Source organism: Mytilus trossulus, chromosome 7 (genome assembly GCF_036588685.1).
Source record: "Mytilus trossulus isolate FHL-02 chromosome 7, PNRI_Mtr1.1.1.hap1, whole genome shotgun sequence".
Classification (NCBI taxonomy): Eukaryota; Metazoa; Mollusca; class Bivalvia; order Mytilida; family Mytilidae; genus Mytilus; species Mytilus trossulus.
In genome coordinates, this window is record NC_086379.1 from 84,299,087 (window position 1) to 84,326,720 (window position 27,634).

The following is a 27,634-nucleotide window of genomic DNA, read 5'->3' on the forward strand; positions in this document are numbered from 1 at the left end:
TTATTTTGGAAATGTTTACGTTATTTGAGTTGGAAATGTATACGAATTATAATAACGGGATTAAAATACTTATTTTTTAATTCGGAACAAATATGTCTGCGCCCATGGAAAATATTGCGGGAGAATTGAAAGTAGAAATATCTGAAAATATTCCTGAAGAATTAGATTTGACATCCCCAAATTTGAATCCTCTGAAAGCTCTTTACTCCGAAAATGTATATTTGCCACACAAAAACCCAACAACGTTCAATAATCTGGCAGAATATGAAAATGTTGTTATCAAAGGAAATGTCACATCTAATAGAGGGAGGGGGAGAGGGAAAAAAGTCCCAAAAGCCACCAGAACAACTACCATAAAGCCACCTGCTGTAACAGAAGGTGTTAACACACAAGAATCCGATGAAAATACTGCTAAGATGTTAGCACGTAGAAAAAAAATGAATCGCAATGTACTGACAAGAATGTCGGGTAAGATCATTTGAAATAAGGAACTGGCTACGGTTACATGGAAATGTAGCAATAATAAAAATATTATTGTTACATGAATTTGTGCGTCTAAATCACTTTGTTTTATAATTTTTAATAATAAAATAATAAAAGCTGAAGACATTTATTTTATTTTTGGAGCATGTTTAAGTCTGACACATTTTTTATGAAACCATCCCAAGGAGTCATCACACACCAGTGATGCCACATTGTGAATGTATCAGATACTGTACAATTCCATTCTGCGATATTCCGCTTTTAGAAGATAAGGCAACCTATAATGTTTGCCATGGTTGCCATTGTCTATTACACTACTACCATTAACTAGTCTAACAAGCATCACTACAAATTAAATTATTAATACACATAGTGGGTAATACACAATTTCCAAGGTTGATCCGTTGTAGATAAATTTCTATCAAACTACAACTTGGAAAAACATTTTGGTCAAATTGTATTGTGAAGGACAAAGCCCCTATTAAATGAGCACTGTCAATGAAAATATACTGTCATTGACTGTCATAATATTATCAAATTGTTTTACAGAAATTGATGAAGGTCCCCTCACTATTCTAAAGAAAGCTGTGGAAAAACAACACAGAATTAAAGTTTGGACCAGAAGTGCTGTCACATGGAGGGGCTACTGCAAAGCTTATCTTATAGCTTTTGATAAACATTTTAACCTGGTAAGTCAAACTGTTCTGAAGCAGGGTGAAACTTTTGTATAAGACACCTCATAGCTTTTGATAAACATTTTAGTTGTGCTGAAATCAGATAAAAATAAACGGTTTTGTTTTTAGAATTTTATAAATAGGAATACAAGTGTAATTTTAAAATGCCAATTGCTACCAATTCAGCCTTTGAAAAATAAAGATACTGTTTTAAAATATTTTTTTCAACTTTGAATTCAGGGGGAAAGGGGGGAGGGCATCCTTCATTTAAAGAACAAACTTGATACCCTTTTTCTTTATGTATTTTGACTAATATTCTGCACTCTTTATGTATTATTCATTCTTTTGAAAACACCATTCAGACCCCTTCCAAATGATATTTAATCTATTTTATCAACTGACAAAATTAAAAAATTAAACCAGTTTACATATCATGTATTTGCAGGCATTGATGGATGTTGATGAAACATATCGTATTCCCAAAGTGATCAGAAAACCTCTTCTGGAGACGGTAAGTATTCCTTTAATCTCCTCCTACATTCATGACATTACAAAACTCAGCCTTAAGTATTTCTAGTCATCTATTCACATGAATGAGAGAACCTCTTCTGAAGACAGACCTAAAGTATTCCATTAATCTCCTCTTATATTACAAAACTCAGCCTTAAGTATTTCTAGTCATCTATTCACATGAATGAGAGAACCTCTTCTGAAGACAGACCTAAAGTATTTCATTAATCTCCTCTTACATTACAAAACTCAGTTTAGATTATTCCTAGTCTTAAGAAAACCTGTAGGAGATGATGAAAATTCCTTACAATTAAAAAACAAAAGAATTTTATATTGAAGTCACCTCTTCATTGTTGAAGGCCGTACAGTGACCGATAGTTGTTACTTTCTGTGACATTTGGTCTCTTGTGGAGATTTGTCTTATTGGCAATCACACAACATCTTCTTTTTTTAGATCTCAAGGTTGCACTTTGTCATGTTTGTTAATACATATAAAAAAGAAGATGTGGTATGATTGCCAATGAGACAACTATCCACTAAAGACCAAAATGTCACAAACATTAACAACTATAGGTCACCGTACGGCCTTCAACAATGAGCAAAGCCCATACCGCATAGTCAGCTAAAAAAGGCCCCGATAAAACAATGTAAAACAATTCAAACGAGAAAACTAACGGCCTTATCTATGTAAAAAAATGAACGAAAAACAAATATATAACACATAAACAAACGACAGTTGTTTCACAAAGCACGCCTCTTTTGGAGCCATAATATTCAGACATTTTGTTTTGTTTACCTACTGGTTTTCAGGTATAATTTCTATGTTGCATCTTATAAAAGATCCTTGATGAATATTGTTGTTGGTGTGTTTTTGTCTTGTGAAACATGTCCACCTCATTAAATGACTGCAGCAATCCCTTAAGTGTTCATAACAGCTTCATTAGTTTATTATTGATTTCAGATTAAAGCCAAAATTTTTACCATCATGGTAGTAGGATGCTATCTGAAATTATTGTGAAAGATTATGTAATTTGGATATATATACATTTAAGTACTGTATAGCAGGTGTGTTTATAGTATGAGTGTAAAATTTTGCGATTTTTATTGAATAAGGTATACAAAATATTTTGGTGGTTATTATTTTCGTGAATATTATTTGGAGATTTTTTTCTACCTGCAAAAATAAGCGAAAATTTATAACCACGAAAATAAATCTAGTCTACAGTATGTTATTTAAAATCAAATGTAAATTGAGTCAAATCAGTAAATATGCATTTGATATCTTATGCCCCTTCAACAATAATAATATTAAAACCAGAAAGACATCTTATACATGCAGGTCACCCTACAATCTTTAAATTTGTAATTATTTTCAGAAATCAAAAGAAACAGAAAGGGATATTGCTATGCAAGGACTATCCAAGACAAGTAGTGATGAAAAGTTGACACAGGTACAATCTGAAAAAACATCAATACAACAATCAGAGAAGGAAGGAGGTGGTGAGGCATTAACAGGTGAGATCGAAGAAGGTCTTCAAGCATTAACACATGAACAATCAGAGATGGCAGAAGGTTATAAAGCATTAACAAAGGAACAATGTCACATGACATTGAGTGAGAGATTAACAGACTGTACAGACAGTGAAGATACAGATAGTGGTGTGGTGAGAATGACGGAAAATCTGTCTATCAATCAAACGTCAGCTATAACCCATTCAGACAAATATAGAGAGATTGCGTCAGAAGACATTCACCAAGAGCAGACTTCTAGAACTAGTGAAATTTCTTCAATAGAACCAACTAATACTCAACAAATCTCAGAAAGTAGCTCTAAAGTGAAAACTACCTCGAGTGCTTCTAAATATGCCATGTGTTCACAAGAGAAAGATTATACAACAGAAATTGAGTACATAACCAAACATAGACATATTAATCAGCTGTTCGTCAGGGGAGATAATGTTGTGTCTGTTGCATTGTTAGATTAAAGTATCAGTCAGGGGAGATAATGTTGTGTCTGTTGCATTGTTAGATTAAAGTATCAGTCGGGGGAGATAATGTTGTGTCTGTTGCATTGTTAGATTAAAGTATCAGTCAGGGGAGATAATGTTGTGTCTGTTGCATTGTTAGATTAAAGTATCAGTCGGGGGAGATAATGTTGTGTCTGTTGCATTGTTAGATTAAAGTATCAGTCGGGGGAGATAATGTTGTGTCTGTTGCATTGTTAGATTAAAGTATCAGTCGGGGGAGATAATGTTGTGTCTGTTGCATTGTTAGATTAAAGTATCAGTCGGGGGAGATAATGTTGTGTCTGTTGCATTGTTAGATTAAAGTATCAGTCAGGGGAGATAATGTTGTGTCTGTTGCATTGTTAGATTAAAGTATCAGTCGGGGGAGATAATGTTGTGTCTGTTGCATTGTTAGATTAAAGTATCAGTCGGGGGAGATAATGTTGTGTCTGTTGCATTGTTAGATTAAAGTATCAGTCGGGGGAGATAATGTTGTGTCTGTTGCATTGTTAGATTAAAGTATCAGTCGGGGGAGATAATGTTGTGTCTGTTGCATTGTTAGATTAAAGTATCAGTCGGGGGAGATAATGTTGTGTCTGTTGCATTGTTAGATTAAAGTATCAGTCGGGGGAGATAATGTTGTGTCTGTTGCATTGTTAGATTAAAGTATCAGTCGGGGGAGATAATGTTGTGTCTGTTGCATTGTTAGATTAAAGTATCAGTCGGGGGAGATAATGTTGTGTCTGTTGCATTGTTAGATTAAAGTATCAGTCAGGGGAGATAATGTTGTGTCTGTTGCATTGTTAGATTAAAGTATCAGTCAGGGGAGATAATGTTGTGTCTGTTGCATTGTTAGATTAAAGTATCAGTCGGGGGAGATAATGTTGTGTCTGTTGCATTGTTAGATTAAAGTATCAGTCGGGGGAGATAATGTTGTGTCTGTTGCATTGTTAGATTAAAGTATCAGTCGGGGGAGATAATGTTGTGTCTGTTGCATTGTTAGATTAAAGTATCAGTCGGGGGAGATAATGTTGTGTCTGTTGCATTGTTAGATTAAAGTATCAGTCGGGGGAGATAATGTTGTGTCTGTTGCATTGTTAGATTAAAGTATCAGTCAGGGGAGATAATGTTGTGTCTGTTGCATTGTTAGATTAAAGTATCAGTCAGGGGAGATAATGTTGTGTCTGTTGCATTGTTAGATTAAAGTATCAGTCGGGGGAGATAATGTTGTGTCTGTTGCATTGTTAGATTAAAGTATCAGTCGGGGGAGATAATGTTGTGTCTGTTGCATTGTTAGATTAAAGTATCAGTCAGGGGAGATAATGTTGTGTCTGTTGCATTGTTAGATTAAAGTATCAGTCAGGGGAGATAATGTTGTGTCTGTTGCATTGTTAGATTAAAGTATCAGTCAGGGGAGATAATGTTGTGTCTGTTGCATTGTTAGATTAAAGTATCAGTCGGGGGAGATAATGTTGTGTCTGTTGCATTGTTAGATTAAAGTATCAGTCAGGGGAGATAATGTTGTGTCTGTTGCATTGTTAGATTAAAGTATCAGTCGGGGGAGATAATGTTGTGTCTGTTGCATTGTTAGATTAAAGTATCAGTCGGGGGAGATAATGTTGTGTCTGTTGCATTGTTAGATTAAAGTATCAGTCAGGGGAGATAATGTTGTGTCTGTTGCATTGTTAGATTAAAGTATAATTTTATGAGAGTTCTGTTTCATGTTTAGTTAAAAACACCTCCATTGTGAATTAAACTAAACTAAAACAAACCAGGTTCTCTCATGGCCAAGAGCCACACTTCCTGTCTGGTAAAATTGTAAACACTCAAATATCAACCTGATCTCCTTTAGAAATGGTTTCCAAGTTATTGCTCGGAAACAACATTTAATAATAATAATAATAATAATTGCGTTTATACATCAGCCATCTTTTTATCAATATTCTCCCTGTCATGTTAACCATATTGAAACTTTTTCATGCCCCACCTAGGGGTATTGCTTTCCAGTCTCTGCATTTGTATTAGTTAAGGTTAAAGTTTTTGGTCATGGTAAATGAAGTTATGGATGAAGTTGAAGTCCAATCAACTTGAAACCTTAGTACAAATATTCCCTATGATAGGATCTTTCTAATGTTTATGCCAAATTACAGTTTTGACCCTAATTTTACAGGCCTTTGAACATAGAAAATGATAGAGCAAGTGGAGCATACAAAAATGACATATTCTTGTTTCTTAAAAATATCTAACATATTTTACCTTAATTTAATGCTGTTCTTTAAAGGACCATAATTCCAGTATGGCTAAAGTAATAATCATCAATATTTATCCATTTGGTCATGATTGGCCACTGTACCATTCCAAATTCATAACTGGATTTCTGATTGAAAATCCAAATTAATAAACCAAAATTACAATTTTTGGTACCTGTGAATACCCTTTATAGTTGCTTTGTATCTTTTGTGTAGCTATTTCAACAGATTTTAAAGGGAAATTTAGCTTAGTTTTCTTGTTTGAATTGTTTTACATTTGTCATTTCAGGGCCTTTTATCATGTTTATAGCGGACTGCAGTATGGGCTTGTTAATTTCTGTGTCATTTGGTCGAATTGTCTCATTGGCAATAATACCGCATCTTCTTTTTTATAACCACTTGTCAAATTCATGTTCACCTATTTAACTCAAATCTTTATATTTGATTTATAGCATATTAAAACATATATCCAAATTACAATAAGTCTAAAATACAGTTTTGAACAAAACATGTACTAGATAATTTATTTCAGAACTGCAAGTGTATTTCAGTGTAGAGAGTAAGACGTCATCTAATTAACTATCCAGATGACCTCCAAATACTACCCACTGTCACATAACCCATTATAAGCATACATAAATAGAAATAGATTGTGACCATGTGTAATTGGGTTTTATAGGTCTGTTCAATTTTATGTTAAAGCTTAAACAAGAGTGCACACACTGAAATGTCTTGCCTTCTTTACTAACCATTGATATTTTGTTATAAGTCTTAAATATAAAGCTATACTTAAACTATCACATAAACTTAACATGATCCAAGAAAATGCAGTCTAGGTCATATAAACCGAATTAGAAATACATGTATACCTTACAATCATTCAATACACTAAGTATGTATATAGTTGACCTATTGCTTATAGTTTCTAAGACTTCACAAAGAAAAGCAAACACTGACCAATTATTGCTATGAGCCATGAAAATTAGGTCAAATTCAGATGAAACATGCCAGGCAGACATGTGCGGAACAGCTTACAATCCTTCCATGCAACAAATATAGTTGACCTATTGCTTAGCATTTAAGAAAAACAGACCAAAACACAAAACTAAACACTGACTCAGTGAGCAATAAAACCTAAGAAACTGACATATACATCATAAAATATTTCCATACACAAAATATAGTAGGCCTACCGGTAATCCATCTTGTACTAGAAAAAAAAAATCTAAAAAAAATTGACTTTGACAACCGAACCATGAAAATGAGGTCTAGGTCAGATGACACCTGCCAGTTGGACATGTACAACTTGCAATCATTCTAAACTCCAAATATAGTAGACCTATTGCATACAGTATACGAAAATCACACCAAAACTTGACTATAACCATAAAAATGAAGTCAAGGGCAGATGACATCTGCAAGTTGGACATCCCTTACATTCTTTCCATACACCAAATATACTAGACCTATTGCTTATAGTATCTGAGATATGGACTTCATCACCAAACCTTAACCTTGTTAACTGATCAATTAAATGAGATAGAGGTCAAGTGAAACCTGTCCAACAGTCCTGATGACCTCACAAGGTACACACATACCAAATATAGTTATCCTATTACTCTTTAAGTTGTTTTGTAGTAACCAAACCATGAAATTGAGGTCAAGGACAATGGTCTTCAAACTTGTGACAGACAGAAACTTCGTAACATAAGGCATCTATTAAGTTAGCTAATGTTGCCGCCCCTGGATCACTATCCCTATGTCGAGCTTTGTGTGACAAAAGTCCTCGAAACAACAAAGTTAATTATTCTTTTACCTGTATAGAAATGATTTATTGTGGATCTGATCTGTCAACAAAATGGTTAAGCTTTGTTTCACTTTAAATGTTGATATCTTTCATTTCTTTTAGTGGCTGAACATGACTAATGCATGCATAACCAATCTCTATCAGGTTTTAATTGAAAGTCGTATGAAAATGGATTCAATGAGATATTTCTCTGCTTATTTTGACAAATTGTCTGCTAAAAACAATTCATTATTTCACTTTTAATAATGATTGAACCAAACGAAATTATATATATTTTTTTTTCATATTTTGTAGCTAGTGCCCCTTTCAGAGTTCTAGTAGTTCTTATATTGTGCTTTTGCACCACTGTCCCATGTAAAGGGAGAGTTAAGGGCTCACAAATATGTTTGACCTTGCCACATTATCTTTGTCACAAGGCACAAGTCTGTAATTCAGTAGTTATAAATGGTTGCTGTGTTTTATTTATTTAGGTTTTTCAGGTTTGAATTATTTAATCTATTATTTTGGAATCCTTGTTTATTATGTTTATATATTATTGAGGTGAATTAGCCTTTGGAAATACATTAGCAGCAAATTGTTTGTTAATACTTTAACCCAACGGCATTTTTGCACCCATCTCAACATGCTAAAGTCAGGAGCCTCTAACTTTGTAGGTATTTTAACTGTAGTTCATTTATATGTTTTGGAGTTAATTATAACGTCCATTTTCTCTAAACAAGTACACATTTTTGTTTAGGGGCTAATTTAAGTCGCCTCCCTGTGCAGGATATTGTTGCTGTGTTGAAGACCCATAGGCGCCCTTCGACTGTTTTCTTGCTCTTTTGTTTCGTTGTTGTCTCTTTGACACATTCCCCATTTCCATTCTCAATTTTATTATTATTTATCTAAGCAACAGACATTGAGTATAAAATTTTATTCACAATGTACTGAAGAATTCATTTGACATCAATAAGGTTGGTTATTAAACTGTGGTCCTCCACCAAAACTTGGTTGATTATTTTGAAAGGGTGTTGGATGTCTGCCTTTGTTGTATTCTATATTCTGTATGTAACGATTGTCAACGACAGATCTACTGGGGTTCTGTCCAGTCTGTCCCTGGCTAACACTATTATTACACATAATATTCTCTGTATTTCTATTGATCATTGTCTGATTGTTATCGTAAGATGTTGGAGCAGGTCCTTGTGAAAAATTACTATTCTGATAGGGAATATAAGAACCAGAATTTTGATCATTTTGAACACCGTAATTAGAGTTATTTCTTGGTGTAGGTGCTTGCCAGCTTGTATTGTCAGAATCTGAAGTTCTGGTTGGAGCCTGCCAACTAGTATTGTTAGGATTTGAAGACTTTGGTGCCTGCCAATTTGTATTGTTAGGATTTGAAGGCCTTCCTGGTGCCTGCCAATTTGTATTATTAGGATTTGAAGACCATTCAGGTGCTTGCCACATATTATTATCAGAACTTGAAGGCCCTGATGGTGCCTGCCAATTTGAATTGTCCGAACCTGAAGGTCTTGAAGGTGCTTGCCAATTTGTATTTGCAGAACTTGAAAATCTTGAAGGTTCCTGCCAACTTGTATTGTCAGAACCTGACGACCTTGAAGGTGCTTGCCAGTTTGTATTGTCAGAAGACCTTGAAGGTGCTTGCCAGTTTGTATTGTCAGAAGACCTTGAAGGTGCTTGCCAGTTTGAATCACCTGAATCACTACAACCCGCAGGTGCTTGCCAATTACCACCAGGTTGATGATTTGTGACAGGTTGTTGCCATTTATCACTTGTCTGCTGGTTTGAAACTGATTGTTGCCAATTATCAGTAGATTGATTATTGGTGGCAAGCTGTTGCCAATTACTATTATCTGTTTGAAAAGGTGCATTATTTTGTTTAGTATGATTGTGTCCTTGCCATGCTTGCTCAGATGCATTACTATTAGAGTTCTGCTTGAAAGTAATATTACTCTTTGAGGCTCCAAATGGTTGGCAGTTACTGGTCTTTTGAAGAGCATTTGTATTACTCCATTGGTTAGATCCAAAACTGAAGTTTGGCGGAGGTTTACTAAGATCTTGATTAAACATCATCTGCCCCGAATTGTTTCCCTGTGGTGGCTGGAAATCATAGGCATTATTACGAGGAGGCTGATTAAAAGGTCCAGAGTTTCCACTGAAAGTTTGTCCTCCTTGATTGACATTACTTGGCCCATTACTGGCATTGAATCGAGGCCTGTTTCCTTGATGTTGTGGTTGATGAGGAAACCTTGGGTTGTTATGGTTTGGAGGACCTCTTGGTTGAAATTTATTATGCTGTCCACCAAATGGAGCAAACTTTCTTGGACCTTGATGTCTTTGAGCACCAGGATTGAAATTACCTAAAATTTGAAAGAAGACGCATTTAGTTTTTCTATTTCTATATACAGGTATATAAGCTTTATCTATATTTTGCTTTCTGTAAAGTTTTGACGAAATAGATTGATTATCTTCTTAAAAAAACAACATAAACAATACATCAAAATTTTGATTCATTTTACCAAAGAGGACTCTATGGATTCAATTCATTTACTTTTGTGGTAAAAATGTATTTACTGCTGAAGACAATTGTACAATGAATAATAATTAAGAAATACATCATGGGGGCTTGAATATATCATGATTATACCACAGGTTATCACTTCATGGTAAATATTTTACCCTGAGCGATAGCGAGGGGTAAAATATCAGCATAAAGGGACAACCAGTGGTAGAATCACAATATTTTCATTTTAATTTGTGTTGAACACAATACACATACTTTTCATACTTTTTATAATAGAAGTTATTTCACTCAAAATGTGTTAAAACGGCAAAATATCACTTTTAAATCATGCTTTGAGTGGGGAAAAGCCAAGTTTGTCTGGCATAGATCCTGTCCTTAATTGACAAATGAAAGTAATTTGTTTAAAAAGTGTGTAATATCGGAATCAAATCGGTTACTGGCAAATGAACTATTGCAAAAAGGCAGTTTATTACATAATCCTTAAACAAACAAAATTCAGCTGTTGTCTTTTGTTGCTGTATAACATATTTGTTTTTCGATCATTACTTTATACGTAAGTTTTCTAGTTTGAATTGTTTTACATTTGTCGTTGCGAGGCTTTTCATAGCTGATTATACTGTATAGGTTTTTCTGATTGTTGAAGAGTGTACATTGACCTATAGTGGTTGACTTCTATGTCATTTGGTATCTGGTTGAGAGTTGTCCCGAAGACTTTAAACAGATTTGACCTCATTCTCGTGTCTGATTATTTAGAAACTGGTTGAACTGCACCACACATTGTGGTATCAATCAGGGATATCAGTGTATCAAACCAGTATTATTGTTTATGCAAAAAATGGATGAAAATTAATTTCTGCTAACTATAACAATATATAAGAAAGAGAGGAGGTATGAAGAAAGCTGCTAAAATCTGTAGATTAGTATGATGCTGACTATTTATCATGGATTATCTCCCCCTATAATACAAGCAGACACATTTGTATAAACATTTACCAATCTGCCCTGAATTAATACTTACTGTTTACATGGATTACCTCCCCTTACAAAACTACAAGACACATGCATTGTATTTAAGAATTGAATGCTTCTTTTTGTAACTTCATTGGGGTGTAAAAGTGTTGACCTAAGTACATTTTGTATGAAGCGCAGAAGCGCTTCATTCTAAAAATGTGTGCAGTCAACACTTTTACAACCCTATGAAGTTACAAAAAGAAGCATTCAATACATTGTTTAGCTAGGATCATGAAAACACGAATTTTATAAATTTTTTATTTAATTCACCTGTGCACTTTATTGTGGGACCTCGTGTTATCATGAATGATAAGTTTTATTGTGTAATGCAATTGCTTAAGGAATAACATGTGATGTGCAGTTAGCCAATCAGAATAACGTATTATAATTAAACATACATCTAATGTAATTATTAACATTTTATGCATATCTGCCCTAGGTAAATACTTACTGTTTCCAGTTTGCTGTGGTTCATTGGTAACTTCATTTGACCTAGAGATAGAAATACATTTACTCATTTAACATAACAAAACAAAAACATGCCTGATAAGAACAACATATGCATTTAAATCTCTGACACTTTTTGATATCAATGAATTGACAAAACTGTGAAAATCATTTATATACGAGTGATTTATAGTTGACAGTCAAACAGCTAATTAAGAATGTGCAAAAGATTAAAAAGTGAGACAAAAGTGAAATAAGAGGGAAAGAGAAATTATGTAGATTGAAACAATAACTGTACAGCAGCTTTTTTTCCAACAATATAAATTTACGTTTTGGGCATTAACAAATAGTGTCTCAATTATAAAAAGAAATCACAATCAGAACCACTGTTTATATATGATATATAATCTGTGAATTTGCTGTGGTTATAATGAATATTTTAATGTGTTCACTTTCTGGAATAATTAGATTCTGTCATACCAAAGAGACCTGTGTATTTCTGTTCTATGTATGGCAAGATTAATGTTTAAATCAGAAGCCTTGGTATCAAAAGGTCATCAATAACCTCCAAAATTTATCATGGAAAAGTTAATCTACTATACTTAAGATACATTTTTGACTTTACTGTACTTACTGTCTAAACTTTTTCTTCCTGCTATTTTTAGCACCAGGAAGTTGATCAACATCAGCATTTTCTTGTTGCTTTTTATTTCTATGCTTGGCTTTAGCTCGTTTTTCTTCCTCATCATCTGAGAACTCTACAAACTGAAATATAAGAAGTTCATTAAATCAGGATGATCATTTTTTGTAAGATTTTTTTTTTAAATTTTCATGTGTCTTTTATAGGTTACTTTATTGTGCTCATAGCTCATTGTTGAAGGCCTTATAGTGCCCTGTTTACACCCTTTGGTTTGTTGTGGGTTGTCTCATTAGAAATCAAACCACATCTCCTAAGACTCCTTTAAAATCCTTTTTTAAAGGTGTAATACCACCAAATCATGGTACCTCACATCCGGTTGTAAATAGGTCGACAAAAATATTCCTTGAATTTGACAGTTGTAGGTAATTAATCCTACATTTTATTGCAGTAAAACATTTCTGGGTCATAAACATATATCTTGGGTATTCCAAAGCACCATTATTTTTTTGTTTTGTGTTTCTATAGGATATTTTGGAAAGTTGAGGTTACATGGTTACTAAATCTTGTACACAGGTTAAATAAGGGAAGAAATTTGATTGGTTAACTTCCAATGATGGTTATTTTCTAATATGCAATGAAATATTATGTGAATTTTTTCTATAGTACTGGACAGGATAAAACTTTACTCATGCCAAGTATTTCTTTATTTGAAACAAAGATAAATTCGCAACATTTTTTTTTAAAAGTGCAAATTTAACAAAGACTAATAGGGGAAAATCAATGGTTGTATTGCACCTTATAAACTTACAGAAGGTTTGAAGATGCCAAAGAGGAAACAAACAGAATTAATCAACAAAAGACATAGAAAAAGTAAGTGCATCCACTTCCTTTAGCTATATAATATCAAAACTTAGGACACATTAAACAAGAGGCTGTCACAACGACAGCAAACCGGATTTATTAACATTTATTTGTGTCTTGGCAATATCACAAAGTCAAAATCGACATTATTGAACTTGACCTCCATTTTGTCATCAGTCACAACATCTTAAAATTTGAAAAGCTTTGGTTGAACAGTTCATGAGTAAATGCACGGACACGACTGGAAACATCATTTTTCAATCTTTCAAGAACCATAACTCCTGAACGGTAAAAGTCAAAATCGTCATTCTTGAACTTGACCTCCATTTTATCATCAGTAACAACATAATAAAATTTGGGAAGCTTTGGTTAAACAGTTCATGCATAAATGCACGGACACAACTGGAAATGCCATTTTTCAATCTTTCAAGAACCATAACTCCTGAACGGTAAAAGTCAAAATCCTTATTCTTGAACTTGACCTTCATTTTGTTGTCAGAAACAACATATCTAAATTTTAAAAGCTTTAGATGAACGGTTCATGAGTAAATGCATGGACAACATTTGGTTGCCGCCCGCCCTGCGTACATCCCCAAATCAATAACCGACATTTTTGTCACAAAAATCCGGTTAAAAATGGAGAATGTGTCAATGGGACATAAATGAATCAGGGGCATAAACATATTTCTGAAAGATACAATTTTCTAGGAGTGTATTTTTATATGTGTAGTATATTACATCCTGGTACATGTATTACCTTAGCGGGTGGTTCATTGTTGTCTTCCCAAGATGCATCTGAACCTTTTATTCTGAAAACAAAAATATTGCGTTGTATTATTCTGATTATTTGTATAGGGCATATGGGATTTAAACATAATGAAACAAGTGAAACTGTGAACTACTGCTCAATGATGATACCCCAGCAAAATATTTCCATAAACAGGAAGTTCTTGAGCACTGAATCTGAAAAGGCATCACACAGTATTGTAGTTCCTGAGAAAAATGTGACAAAAAATTTCAACTTGGCTATCATGTGTAAAATGATAAAAGTGTTCTGTAAACAGGAAGTTGTTGAGTGATGAATCTAATAGCGCATCACATGGTATAGCTGACTTATATACACTTAAAACCAAATTTCAGAAATCCTTGTATTGTAGTTCCCAAGAAAAATGTGACGAAAATATTCATGGGACGGACAGACTGATGGACGGATTGACAGACAGAGGTAAAACAGTATACCCCCACTTTTTTAATAATCAGAAACTATCAAGTATCTCAGGAAAGATGTCTTGACAATCATAACATGTGATATATGCATGAAGAAAGATGCCAGGCAATAAACAGATACTGGAAAATGAATTTATGTCGAAGGAAAATGTCAAGAAATTAACTACCGTGTATATATGTAATATGTAAACCATAACTGTTTCATAACACCTGTTGACTACATACTTTTAAGCTGTACATCATGAAATATACCTATTTAATCATGTATTCTTTATACAAGTTAATTTTCCTTATATAATGTTTAATACTTGGTTTCCAAGGAAATAAAGAGAATCTGGTGACCTTTATGAAAGTTTTTGCAAATAAATATATGTTAAAAGGTAAATGTGTAAAATATCAAATATAAAAAAGTACCTTGTTATACTGAAAATTTTGCAATTTTGCAAAAATTGTGCAGTGTGGTATGTTCACTGTTTAATATAGCTATCTAAATGAGCACTTTCGTTCGTGGTAAAATATTTAGCATAAAGGGCCAACCCGTGATAAAATCAGTATAAATTCAAGCCCCCATGAATTATTTCTTAATTAAACCTATAATCAGAGCTATAAATTAGTAATGGATCATTTATATGACACCATTCTTCCTTATTAATACATTCAATATTCTATGCAAATATCAAAACCTATATCACAAAATATCTGTCTGATTTCTTACTGTTTCAAATGTTCTACAAATACATAATTTGTATACTGATCCACTTTAGGGGCACAGTACATCTTTGTTCCTATGGAAACCTCTTTGTTGGTGATATCTTCAAGTGAGTTGAATCTTACTGAATACCATGGTAGCGCTACTGGTCCAAACACTTCAAAGATCTGACAAAAATAATTAAACATTTAAATATACAACATTTAATGACATATAATATAACTTGTTATGTAAAGCAGATAACAAACAATTGAAGTTCCTTTTGATCATATATTTTTTTATCAAGTAAACCATCTATCTGAATATTTTGCTTTCTGCATTATTCTTAATTTCCTCTTTTTGACACAATTTTTAAAATGAAAATGTGAGAAGACTGCTCTTTAAAATAATGTGAGTTGATTGCCAATCAGACAACTATTCACAATCTTGAGAGTAAAGAACAAATAAATAAATGATTTTAGAAGTTAAAAAAAGCAGAAATGTGGTCACTATTGAATACATAACATAAAATTTACTATAAATTAAAAAAAAACTGGAGTTATCTCCCATTAGGAGCTTATTTTTATTTCTGCATTTTTTTTAAGTATCAAATAAAATGAATATAATTCAGAATCAAAATTTGTATTATATCAGTAAAATTCTGAAGTGATCATTGCCAGTTATTTGAGATCCAAGATGGAAAAACATTCTTATATTACCTCACCTTTAACTGTATAATGACTAACAAATTTAAAATCACAAGTACACACCATAACAAAATGATTGTAAATACTTTATCATGTAGTTACTGAAAGCAAGCTCACAGAACTTAACCTGATAATATGAAATCATGGACAAGTCTAATGCAGTTTATTTAAGACCTATATGTATTTCAAACCAGCAAAATGTATACAATGTATAATGGTTGGGCTATCTTAATATCTTGATGAAGCCTTCAAATTATATTTCTAAAATCTAAATGCCCCAGTAGTACATGACTCTACAGAGCTAAGATGTTAGAAAAAAGTCGGAAAAAGTGTTGGATTTTAATAGGAAAGCATGCATGAAGGAATGATGGACATGTGAACTCATCCCCCTCGCCCCTCCTCCAATCCAGCTACTGTCGAGAGTGACAGGGGCTACTAAAACCTACCTTTCCACAAGCTGCTCTTCCTTCTAAAAATAGAATTGTGTCTTCATTCAATGGCGGCATATTATCATTTGATTGTACCACAACTGAAAAATATAAAATTAATTACAACAGTGTATTTCTTTTAGCTGACAAAATATATATGGATGTTGGATAAATTAACACAAACTTTAAAGTAAAATTACTCAACTTTTCAACCAATTTTTAGGTTTATGATATACACAGATACTATTATTTATTTTTTTTCAAATATATTGCCAGAAATATAAAAGATTGTTAGATCAATTTGCAAGTTTAGATTTTCCCCCACAAATAGAAGTTGCTACAAACAAAATAATGGATTTTGTTTGAAGTAAAAAATAAATTTTTGTGAGCACTGAATGGTTAATTTTGCTTTCATTTTGCAATTTTTTATTTTTTTTAAATAAACATTGAATTGTGTTTAGCTAGCATTTAATAAATCGCATGAAATTCACTGACTAGGATCTCAATAATGATCAGTTCGCTACACTATTTTGTTAGAACCATTGAAGATAGTGATAAATCTATATACATTGGAAGATCAAAATATCAAGTCAGTACCATATAACCTTCTGGTTGCATTTTATGCAATCTTTACCCAAAAACTGTATTATCCATTACTAAACCAGATTTTTTAAATCTTACGAAGAAGGGATCTCACTGTTCAGTGCTCTTTCGCATGTTTAGCTGAACATTAGTGTCTGTGTTACGTTTCATTGACAGTCATACCACATCTTCTTTTTTATGTAAACATTTTATACTTGAGAATGTTCTATATATATGATTTCCATCTCAATGTTTATACTTACCTAACACTCCTATAACACTGGTAACATCCCCAATATGTATCAGCTGTACAGATTCATCTACTGTTATAGCTAAATCTTCTAAGGGAGGTAAGTCCTGAAAAAAATTAAACTTTATATTAGTTTTCATAATAAACTTTCTTCTTATCAGTTAGTATTATTCATACTTACAAAACATGTGATCATGGGTTAGTTTAACACACAGGATCAAGAAGGATACATTAAATACTATCAGAACCTAAAAAATTGTCAAACTATATGTCATAAACTGGTCAGACTAACCCAATGCTGATCGTTTTTGCTAAATAAACCAATGATGTTTCTGGCATCATATTTGGATGTGGTCAGTGCAGCCCTACATGAAGCTGATGAAAAACTTCAGTCTTTCATTGATTCCTTACTAAAACAATTTCAATAGGGAATGGTCTGTGGTCTGATGTATAATGTCTGCAATTTACACCAACTACCCTGGTATGGTCAAATTAACATAATCATGATAATTGTATTGATGTAAGAAAAAAAACAGCATTCTAACACTGCACACTCCAATATAGTCTGTTTTATAGATTACCTCAGGAAATAATTCTCCTTTTGTTCTGATTTCTTCCTTACACAGTTTGATCTGTTTATCTGTCAATGATGAAGTACTGGAATGTCTGGATCTACTAAAATAATTCAAGGAAATTTATATTTGTGTTGTTGAACATGCATGGCACTCACACCACATCTTCCTATATCTATGAATACCTATTCTTCCATCAGATAAATTTTAAAATGTTCAAGTCTAAATATTTTTTCAAGGAATAGGAGTAAAAAACTTAGATTCCCATTTTAAAAACCATTAAAATATTTTTAATATAATACTTTTTATCAAAATAAATACTAAATCAATTGCTTTTATCATGTTTATTTTACTCGGTTCTAAAAGACCTTATTCAACAAACTCTAAATAATTATGTATCTCTTCCTTGAGAAATCAGTCTCAATTGATAAGAAAGGCTTACCAAATATTGGAAATTTATCCTGCATTTTATTGAAAAATTATAAAATTCAGAATGAAAATGGTGATTGTGTAAAAGAGACAAAAACACGGCCAAAAAGAGAAAATTTTCAGCTATATCATGTATATTGTAAGAACAATTTTTCTTTAAAATCCTGTGTACTAACCTCTGTGGTTTCTTAGCTTGTTCTGCTTCATCTTCAGACTCTGATGAAGATGACGATGAAGTAGAATCACTAGATATGTTATTTTCTACATCAGATTCAGGCTCCACTTTTATACGGTACTGTCCAGGGTCAATCTGACTGGTGATGATACAATCATCATCAATAGGTTCTACTTTAACTGTCACAATGGTCATGGCATCAGATTGTTTTGATGAGATTTCCGTGGATACTGGTTCTGACGATTTGGTTTCACCATCAGGAGATTCCAAAACTTGTTCATTGTCCTCTTTACATTCGTTCTTCTCACTACTAATACAACTAGTATTTATTTGACAGTTTTTCTGCATGCTACTGTCATTTGTTTTATTAACAGAATCATCAATTAGTACGTTGCTCTGTTTGTTTATTTCCATACTTGTGACTTCTGAATCTACGACTAGGAGTTTACTAGGACTATCTAAAACAACAGCTGAATCATCAGAGTCGTTCCCCTTTGCAATCACTTCCTTTAGCTTGTTCAAATTTTCTCTAATTTTTTGCAACTTTTCCGTTTTGTTTTGTTCCCTTTGAACATCATGTGATTCTCCCTCTTCATCAGAGATTAATACTTGACCTCTATCTACATTAATTATGTCTCCACCATCCTCATTGGCTACCTTTACTGAGCTACCCTCTATTTCATCACAGTCAACAGCAATACAATCATCAACAGCTTTATCCATTATCTGAAAAATAAGATGACAGAAGTTATAAGTAAAGTATTACATTGATTGTAAATGTGTAAGTTAAATTCTAATTAGATCCACAACACCAATCAGTGCTCCAGGACATGGTGCCAGTGGAGAACAGGGCACTTTATAGGGTTTGGAAAGTCCACTTCTAAATTTATTTGTCTACCTTTTGTGTGTGTGTTCTAATATATGACATGCTGCATTTGCTTTGAGAATAAACCCATGCTCTAAATCCAATAAAATTTGTTTGCACCATGCAATACATAGTATCCTATCAGTTATAAATTCATTGTACATGTAATGGAACAAGATTCTAACTTGATTTATAACTTGTCATAACTACATTAAATAACAAACAATCCTACCACTAAATTCTTCAAACAATGTACTAAAAAAAAATGGGGGAAAAATCCAAAATGTCATGAATGTCATGTCACTCCTCAATAATACAATGTCTTTTAAAAAATGAGTTATTTCCCTTTGAACAGAAATCTTGTATTATAATTAGGGTTCATGTGAGTCCTATGGCTAAAATGGCTGAATTTTCACCTCAAAATCTACTCTAAGTGCAGATAAACCTGTGCATCTGGAAAAGTTTTAAGGCATAGCATATCCTAGATACTTTTAATCCAAATGCATTACTTGTTTAAGAAAAATGGATTTGGCAGTGCACTTTTTTCATCCCAGCAGAAGATGATAAAATTGACAAACAGCTTAGTTTCACCTGATATGGTCCACTCAGGTCCATAGTTTAAATCACCAATTATTGTCATATATCTATCGTTCATCTATTGTCCATTTTAATTAATGCAGTTCACTTCAATTATTACCTATGGGCAATAGATCCACAGTAGACACAAGTCAAAGTTCAACTATCAAGGTTTTAGCTTTTCTTCTTGTTTGAAGAAGTAAAAGCCATTTATTTTGGCACCTGCTGGAGGAATGAAAAAAAGTTCTCAGCAAATCTTGTTATTTTTTTTATTTTTCTAAAACATAGAATGTATTTGACCTTTGTTTATCTAGGGCAAGCTATGCCTTAAAAGTATTCACTGAAATTTTTAGATCATTTAATCTCATCTAACAAAATCTTAGCTCATGACATATTTATTCAAACAAGAGAAAACAACCTATGGACAAGTAATATGAAGAAATGTATCCATAATCTGGGTTTCTCGTATTTAACATCTTTTAATGTACCTATTACACCTATGCTTGCTCAAATAAAACAACAAATTCATGACCAAATTTTACAAGAACAGAATTCATATACACGTATTACAGAATCATCAAAATAATCATGTTTTTCAACATTTTTGTTTTTCAAATAAACGTACACACTATGTTGACCTATTGAATATGTTAAAAGATAAGGCACCTTTGGCAAAACTAAGGCTAAGTGTACTCAATCTTGAAATTGAAAGAGGTAGATACATGCAAGTTAACAGAGAAGAAAGGTTGTGCAAATTATGTCATAATAAAAATATAGAAGACGAAAAACATTTTATCTTGCACTGCACAAAATATGAATCACAAAGAAATGTTCTTATACCAAAATTGTCCTATTTTAAAAATTATGAAAAACAATCCAAAACGGAGGATGAATATATCAAACTATTACTTAATAGCAAGTGTAGAAAAACACTGAAATTAATATCATCTTTTATTAATCAATCATTTGAATTAAATGATTAATGAAAAATGTCCTTATAAATGAGTAATATGAACAATTTGAAGCTATAACATACAATTTACTTATGTCAGTAGTCTATTCTTATGAATTAACCTATATATATATATTGATATATTTATAACTGCACATTTCATTTTTCGAAATGTGCACAATGATATGCTATGTAGTATTGTTAAATTGCTGCATCATGACTATTTGTATACTAGTTGTATGGGCCGTTGCCAATTATTGTAATTGAGTTTGTGCCAATAAAATATTTGTATTTGTATAGCTAAAAATTTGGTTATTAATGGTGGAGGAAGCTGTTACTTAGAAAGCACCACCTGGATTGTAGATTGATCTCCAGGTCATTTTAGGGGGCATCTTCAGGGCCGTAACTACATTGAGGCAAATGAGGCAAATGCCTCATGTTTGAAATTTCAAAAAAAATAAAAAAAAGTTAAAAAAAAAATTAGTTCATTTATTGTCCAATACTGTATTACTATAGTCTGGGTGTTAACTTTCATTTGTAAACATCAGATTTTGCGATGTTGCATGTCCATTGATGTCCAGATATTATGCGAGAAAATATTTTAAGACTATACGATGCTACTGCTGACTGGACACATAATAAAAATGGTCTTTCCTTCAAGGGGAATTGAATTTGATTTCAAAGAATACAAAACTGGGTTTTTTTTGCAGATAAAGACTAGATAGCTGACATGGTTTAAATTAAAGTAAGGCCACCCAATTCCTGGTATCAGATAATTTGAAAAAAACCAACAATGTATTGCTATATGACCTTTTACATTGAAGCCCTGTTAAACTTGCATTAAGTCGTGTTCAGACCCTTAAACAGAAAATAAAGAAATATGGAGTAAACGTGCACGGGCCTTATCCCATAGATTATCAATGCATAGAAAAAATACAAATGCTCAATAGTCAAAGTTTTTATTCCTGTTCTTTATCTTGAAAGTTGATTGAGGGTCTTCAACAATAAGAATCATTAATACCGTAAAACACGGTCAAGATGGTCCCTAGTGTCGATTTAAGCAGTATATTTTAAAAAAGTATTTAGTACTTAAATGCATGATTTTTATTAGTTATTAGTGGCTTTGGACTAGCTGTCAGATAACTGCGAGTACTCTCAGATCTGTTCATTGTGTCTTTTTGTGTCGGGATGTATAAGTACCCGGCCACGTCTACTTGTATGTTTGTCCATCTGATGAGTTTGAGCCTTTTTCAACTGATTTTATAGTTCGTTGTTTATTGTACTGTTATACCACTGTCCCAGGTTAGGGGAGGGTTGGGATCCCGCTAATATGTTTAACCCCGCCACATTATTTATGTATGTGCCTGTCCCAAGTCAGGAGCCTGTAATTCAGTGGTTGTCGTTTGTTTATGTGTTACATATTTGTTTTTTTTCTTTCATTTTTTTACATAAATAAGGCCGTTAGTTTTCTCGTTTCAATTGTTTTACATTGTCTTATCGGGGCCTTTTAAAGCTGACTATGCGGTATCTGCTTTGTTCATTGTTGAAGGCAGTACGGTGAACTATAGTTGTTAATGTCTGTGTCATTTTGGTCTTTTGTGGGTAGTTGTCTTATTGGCAATCATACCACATCTTCTTTTTATAATAAAGTATAATACTGCACTGTCACTATATTTTTAATCTAGTCATTTAAAATCCCCAAAGTCTAAGCACAATACAAGACCAGAACAGACAGATCTGGTATTGATGATTATGAGAATTACGATATTTGCTTCATCCTTATATCTGCCTTTTAATGGTGTCCCTAAAACCTAAAAGACTTGAAGTCTTAAATTACAATGAATCCTTGTTTTTGTTTTGAGACCAAAATATTGTCGGAAAAAAATAGCTAAAAATTCATTATGTTTCAATGTAAGAAAGAGTCAGAGAAACGCTCAGAATGCACGATTTTGCGTTAATTCGCTCAGAGCTTCTGGGGGCCTTTAGCGGTCCCCAGACCCCTCGCCCAAAATTTTTCGAATATATTTTGCCTCACAATTACAAGAGGCTAGTTACGGCCCTGATCTTAGTCCAAATAATTATGACGTCTTGAAAGGCTATTATTTTTTTTATCTTTAACGCCTAACTTCGACGTCATAACACCAAACTCATATTTTCAGTTGGACTTTGAGTGGTAATTTACTGCTTTATTAAAACGTTTAGCTGATTTCTCCTCAAAGATGCCTCAGTTAATTTAGGAGTATAAAATATATTTTTGAACCAAACTCGGTACATTTTGATGGACCTGAATTTCCGGATAATGTAAAACAAACGTTCCAGAAATTTGGGTCTGTCAAATTTTACTGAGTTTGGTGTTAAAATTATTTTATTATCTCCTCCAAAGAAATCATATAAACGTTTTGAAAAAATGCAGTCGACATGTTACTGCCTAGGATGGAATTGTTACTTATATTATTATTTCTGTAGGGATTAAATTGGAAATATTTTGCACATTCAAATACACAAAAGGTAAGAATTTTTATATATGCAACAATTTTTTTTAGCCTTCAATAAAAAGTCCAACCGAAAATGGCTTCAGCATTATCAGTCAGGGGACTTTCTAAATCACTGATTCAAGTAACATTATTTCCATAAAGGTTGGAAGTTAGAGTTGTCTTTCTTTAATAATCACCTATTCAAGTAGTAATGATTTAATATTAGTGTAGCTTTAAATATAGAATACTATAACCCGAATAATTCAGTCGTTATATTCCGCTGATCTACGAAGGCTACATTAACGCCTGAACGTCTTCCTCGTTCAAAACCGTCAACCGGAAAATTCACACCGCTTTGCAATATGGGAATTTGATTTAAATTGGCAGCTAAGGAAGGAGGAGTTCCAGATGTTAATTGATGTTAAATGATGTTAACTGATGTTAATTGGTGTTAATTAATTATTATCGGATTTGTGTTAATTGAACACACGTGCTTGGTAAGACAATTACAAGACAGTTGCGCAGACTCATTATCCTGATCGCCGCCGATTGGCTCTCTCTCACAGAGAGCAGGCGACGCGGCCAATGATCATAAAGAGTTCAAGCCCTCGTGTGGGAGAAAATCGGACACGGAAAGGGCTTGAATTATTCGAGTTAAGAATACTAATGATCCAGGGTCTAATTATGTTTCTAAACTTATCAGAACCAACATCTGTGTTGTCTAGGATGACCAGATCATTTCAGGTGATGACCTTGTACTAAATCTAGGGTAATGACAAAGAATCACTTGTTTAAGTATCAGACCTCAATTTCCTTCCCAAAAATCACTTCTTTAAGCATCATTCTTTTAATAACCCCTACTAATTTCAACACCCCTGAACAGTGAAATTTTTATTGTGAACAGTAGAATTTAATTACATAGTCTGAAAGATGAAACCTTGAACTTCACAGGAAAAATACTCCCACTGCTGTGAAAAATCTTTTTGTAAGAAAGTACCAGTTCATTATGTAAAGCCATTATTATAGCATTTTTTCAACTAAAATAGAATTTTCAGTTTAAATGATAGCTTCAAAGGCATAAAACTTACTACTTAAAAGAATGAAGCAAAAAGTTCATATTTTTTAATTTTTACTAATTAAAAGATATTATTTAAACCTATGTGTTTAAAATTTTGAAAAACTACAAAATCTCAATTTGTGACAAACCTCGAATTTGCTACTCATATACTCAAGGCGTCAAAGAAAAAAAATATAATAGTCTTTCAAAGACGTCATAATTATTTGGAATAGGGGCATCTTTAACCAACCAAGGGCCCCCAAAGTACCCATTCTAGTTTAAACTCTGGTCTGGGTACCACTACCTCACCTCACCTCTGTATCTTTAACCCCCTTTGTAGAGGAAACATATGCTTGTATGTAGAACTTGTGATCTTAAGAGATGTGTGCAAGAGGGTCAAATCACCATTCTGCTGTACCAAGGATTTGTATACTATACAAATCCTTGGCTGTACTGATATTTTAAGAATCCGGGTTTGTTCACGCCCATTCACGTTCGCACCCGATCACGTTCGCACCCTTTCACTTTCGCACCCTACACGTTCGCGCCCAATTTTTATTGGTTTTGTGTTTAATAACTTTATACAAGTTTTGTATAGTGTAAAATATTTTTAATCATTGTTTCTAAATAAAGTGAGATTCTGAAAACGGGGATGTTTTGGGTGGAATAAATCTTAAATTTTAATCAGTTTTGGTTAGTGTATTGGTAAAATTTTTGTTTAATTGTTTTAGATCAAAGGGGCAAATCTGTTTGGAACAATTATCTTTTGTGTTTTTCATTTATTAAAATTTTCAGAGTCAAGGATTTGTATAGTTTACTATACACATGATCCTTGGTTTTACTTAACCAAGGACGTATATTTATAGTCCTTGTACATAAGAAGCTAAATACATGCAATATTTACATCAAAGCAACTTAAAACAGCAATCATGATTTTCTTATTATTCAACTGGAACTTGATTTTAGACATACCTGTCAACCTGTGACGATGAAAATGCAGGTCATGACCTGCATTGAAGAATCAAATCTCAGGTCATAACGCGTACGAACTTTTTCGAGCTGAATTTCAGTATTTATGGTACATTTTCTCATTATGTATATGGAAAATACCAAAACATCATTGCATGTTCACTTGATTAAGTCATTTTATTCTAATTAATTATTATTTCATTGCACTTTTAAAGATTTTAATAAATTTGTGTAATACAGTTTTATGTTCTTTACTTTTTGTAATTATCAGATACTAGAATTTTTTTTCAATTGTAATTTAAAATGTTTGAGACTATTGGCTCACACAGCAACTCTGAACAACAAATGGAAGTTTTTAACGACCTTGACTGGCTATACAGCCCTTGCACAGTCGGTAACTCTGAACTAAGTAGGAAATTAGACTAAGATAAAATATAGTAATACAGTTAAAGGCAGTATAAATGTAAAAAATAATTTTCAACTTTTTTTTTTCAAATTGTATAAAAGTAACGCTAAACACGACATATGCCGCGATGACGTACGCCGTTCGCCACTGCTATTCGCGGCATATGCCGCGATGAAAAAGGATTTTTCATTAGGACTCTTAAACCATTCGGTTTTCATTCGGGGTCTCTCTAATTTTTCATCGTTTGGATCTAGGATATGCAAGGTCTCATTTGCGCTTGAAATCCCGACAATTTTTATAGTAAAATCATGCAGTAGAAGGAAAATAGAAGGAAAATAAAAACAAATATTTTGACAAATGCAAATGGCGGAAATCGGAAACGAAGCTGTAAATATGGAAAAATTTCAGCATTTCCTTGGCGAAACTAACAACGAGGATTAGTTAAAAGGTTTCTTTATATCTCAATGTGTTTATTACATTAAATTCGTGTGGGAAATATGATTTGATCGATCATTACGAGACGTAGAAAAAGGGGGGAAAACGGAGGTTGACTGAAATTTTTTAGCACGGAGCTATTTATTTGTGCCACGATTAAATAAAACGTTATGTATGGTACAATACGCTACTGAATCGGGCAATTGGTGTCTTCTTTACAATATGGCAGATAAAACAACAAAATAAATGAAGACTAAAAGTAGTTTTTATTCAAAATTCAACACAAATGTAATAAATTACACCTTTTACCTGTTAATTACCTGAAAACGCAGGTAACCTGATAAAAATTTCAGTAAAATAATTGCCTATCATTACAGTTCATGCTCTCCTGAGCATTTTTCATGCAATAACTTTCTCTGTATCTCATATAATAAAAAAGATACAGCAGTCTGAAAAGGAAAATACTGTTCTAATGAATGAACTAAAAAAAAATGCAGCAGCAGCAGCCATTTTTCTATTTTTTTGTGTAGCGTTGAAAGGGTTAAAATAATGAAAAGTTATTTTTCAAAATGTATTTGAATTCTAAATTTATTATCATTTTATCTTTTTCACCCATAAAACGTAAATATAAGGAATAATTTTGAATGGTGACAAATTAGGGGAAGTAACTCTAACTCTATTTGTAAACAAATGTAGAGCAGTTTATTTACGACCTAAAGCTAAGGTAATTGGTGTTAATTAACAGTGTGTTTGACACCAAAGCTGTCAAGTAAAGCCATGCACTTAATGGGTCACTTAAATTGACAGTTTACATAGCTAGATGAACTTCCTGTTCATGGAAGAATTACGAATTTGCCGGTATTTCAAAAGAATATTACTTATGAAAACGATCGCAAGGCTAAGAAATACGGGTGAAATCGGGACATTTTCGGAATTCCCGGGTGATTTCAATGACCCGGCGGGTGTCCCGGGTGATCCCTCAGAATTGTGAAAATCTCGGGTCACACCCGCAAAAAACGGGTCAGTTGACTGGTATGTTTTAGATTGGGTGCGAACGTGCGAGGTGCCAACATGTAGGGTGCGAAAGTGTATTGGGCGCGAACAGACCTGTCAGATACCACATTTTAAGCACCCCAGCTGCAATTAAGTCACAATTGAACTCTGGACCTTCAGCTCTGTAGCCATCGGCCTTTACCACTAGACCACGAACTCGCATATACATTTTGTTATATGAAAAAAAAAGGTTGCACCATTCCCAAAATCAGGAAAATAAAAAAAATGGAAATGAACATGGTGAATGTGGATGAAATATTTCATTATTTGCTATTGACTATTGTGAATTATTATGGCAATGGATTTTACTCAATAAAGCGGAAATTAAAAACATATTTAAAATGTGAAGGATACAGTTATGTTTGTTATTGGCTTTTTTCAGAAGCAGCATGTTGTTTTACCTTGTAAATGTTTTGGTATTAACCGGAAGCACGTGTTTGCAAATGTAAACTCTAAAATCATGAAAATGAACCGTCCATTTTTATATTTCCAAGATGTAGTTTTAAAAAATATCATCATGTATCAATTATAATTTTTTATAATTCAGATCCATTAAAAAAAACAATATGCTTTT

The 27,634-nt window shown here is 32.9% G+C and overlaps 2 protein-coding genes across 4 annotated transcripts; one reads left to right on the forward strand and one right to left on the reverse strand.

Annotated features, from left to right (window-relative positions):
* Nucleotides 1–6: 6 nt before the first annotated feature.
* On the forward strand, nt 7–3,712 carry LOC134726032 (U7 snRNA-associated Sm-like protein LSm11). The gene is made up of 4 exons (XM_063590396.1): nt 7–468; nt 1,033–1,172; nt 1,603–1,668; nt 3,044–3,712. The coding sequence occupies exons 1-4, from the start codon at nt 93–95 to the stop codon at nt 3,650–3,652; spliced, it is 1,191 nt and encodes a 396-aa protein (XP_063446466.1). The 5' UTR covers nt 7–92; the 3' UTR covers nt 3,653–3,712.
* Nucleotides 3,713–8,627: 4,915 nt separating this feature from the next.
* On the reverse strand, nt 8,628–27,510 carry LOC134726034 (H/ACA ribonucleoprotein complex non-core subunit NAF1-like). Of its 3 annotated transcripts, none has more exons than XM_063590399.1 (10): nt 27,462–27,510; nt 18,275–18,999; nt 17,679–17,772; nt 17,111–17,204; nt 16,284–16,366; nt 15,158–15,318; nt 13,973–14,024; nt 12,349–12,479; nt 11,719–11,759; nt 8,628–10,092 (listed from the first exon to the last, which is right to left on the reverse strand). In XM_063590399.1, exons 2-10 carry the CDS (start codon nt 18,994–18,996, stop codon nt 8,675–8,677), a joined length of 2,796 nt encoding a protein of 931 aa, XP_063446469.1. In that variant the 5' UTR covers nt 18,997–18,999; nt 27,462–27,510; the 3' UTR covers nt 8,628–8,674. The 3 variants fall into 3 exon arrangements, with proteins under 3 accessions (XP_063446469.1, XP_063446471.1, XP_063446468.1); XM_063590401.1 differs by lacking the exon at nt 27,462–27,510 and adding an exon at nt 27,370–27,394 and having other exon boundaries at nt 17,679–17,769; XM_063590398.1 differs by lacking the exon at nt 27,462–27,510 and adding an exon at nt 27,370–27,394.
* Between the last annotated feature and the right edge of the window lie 124 nt (nt 27,511–27,634).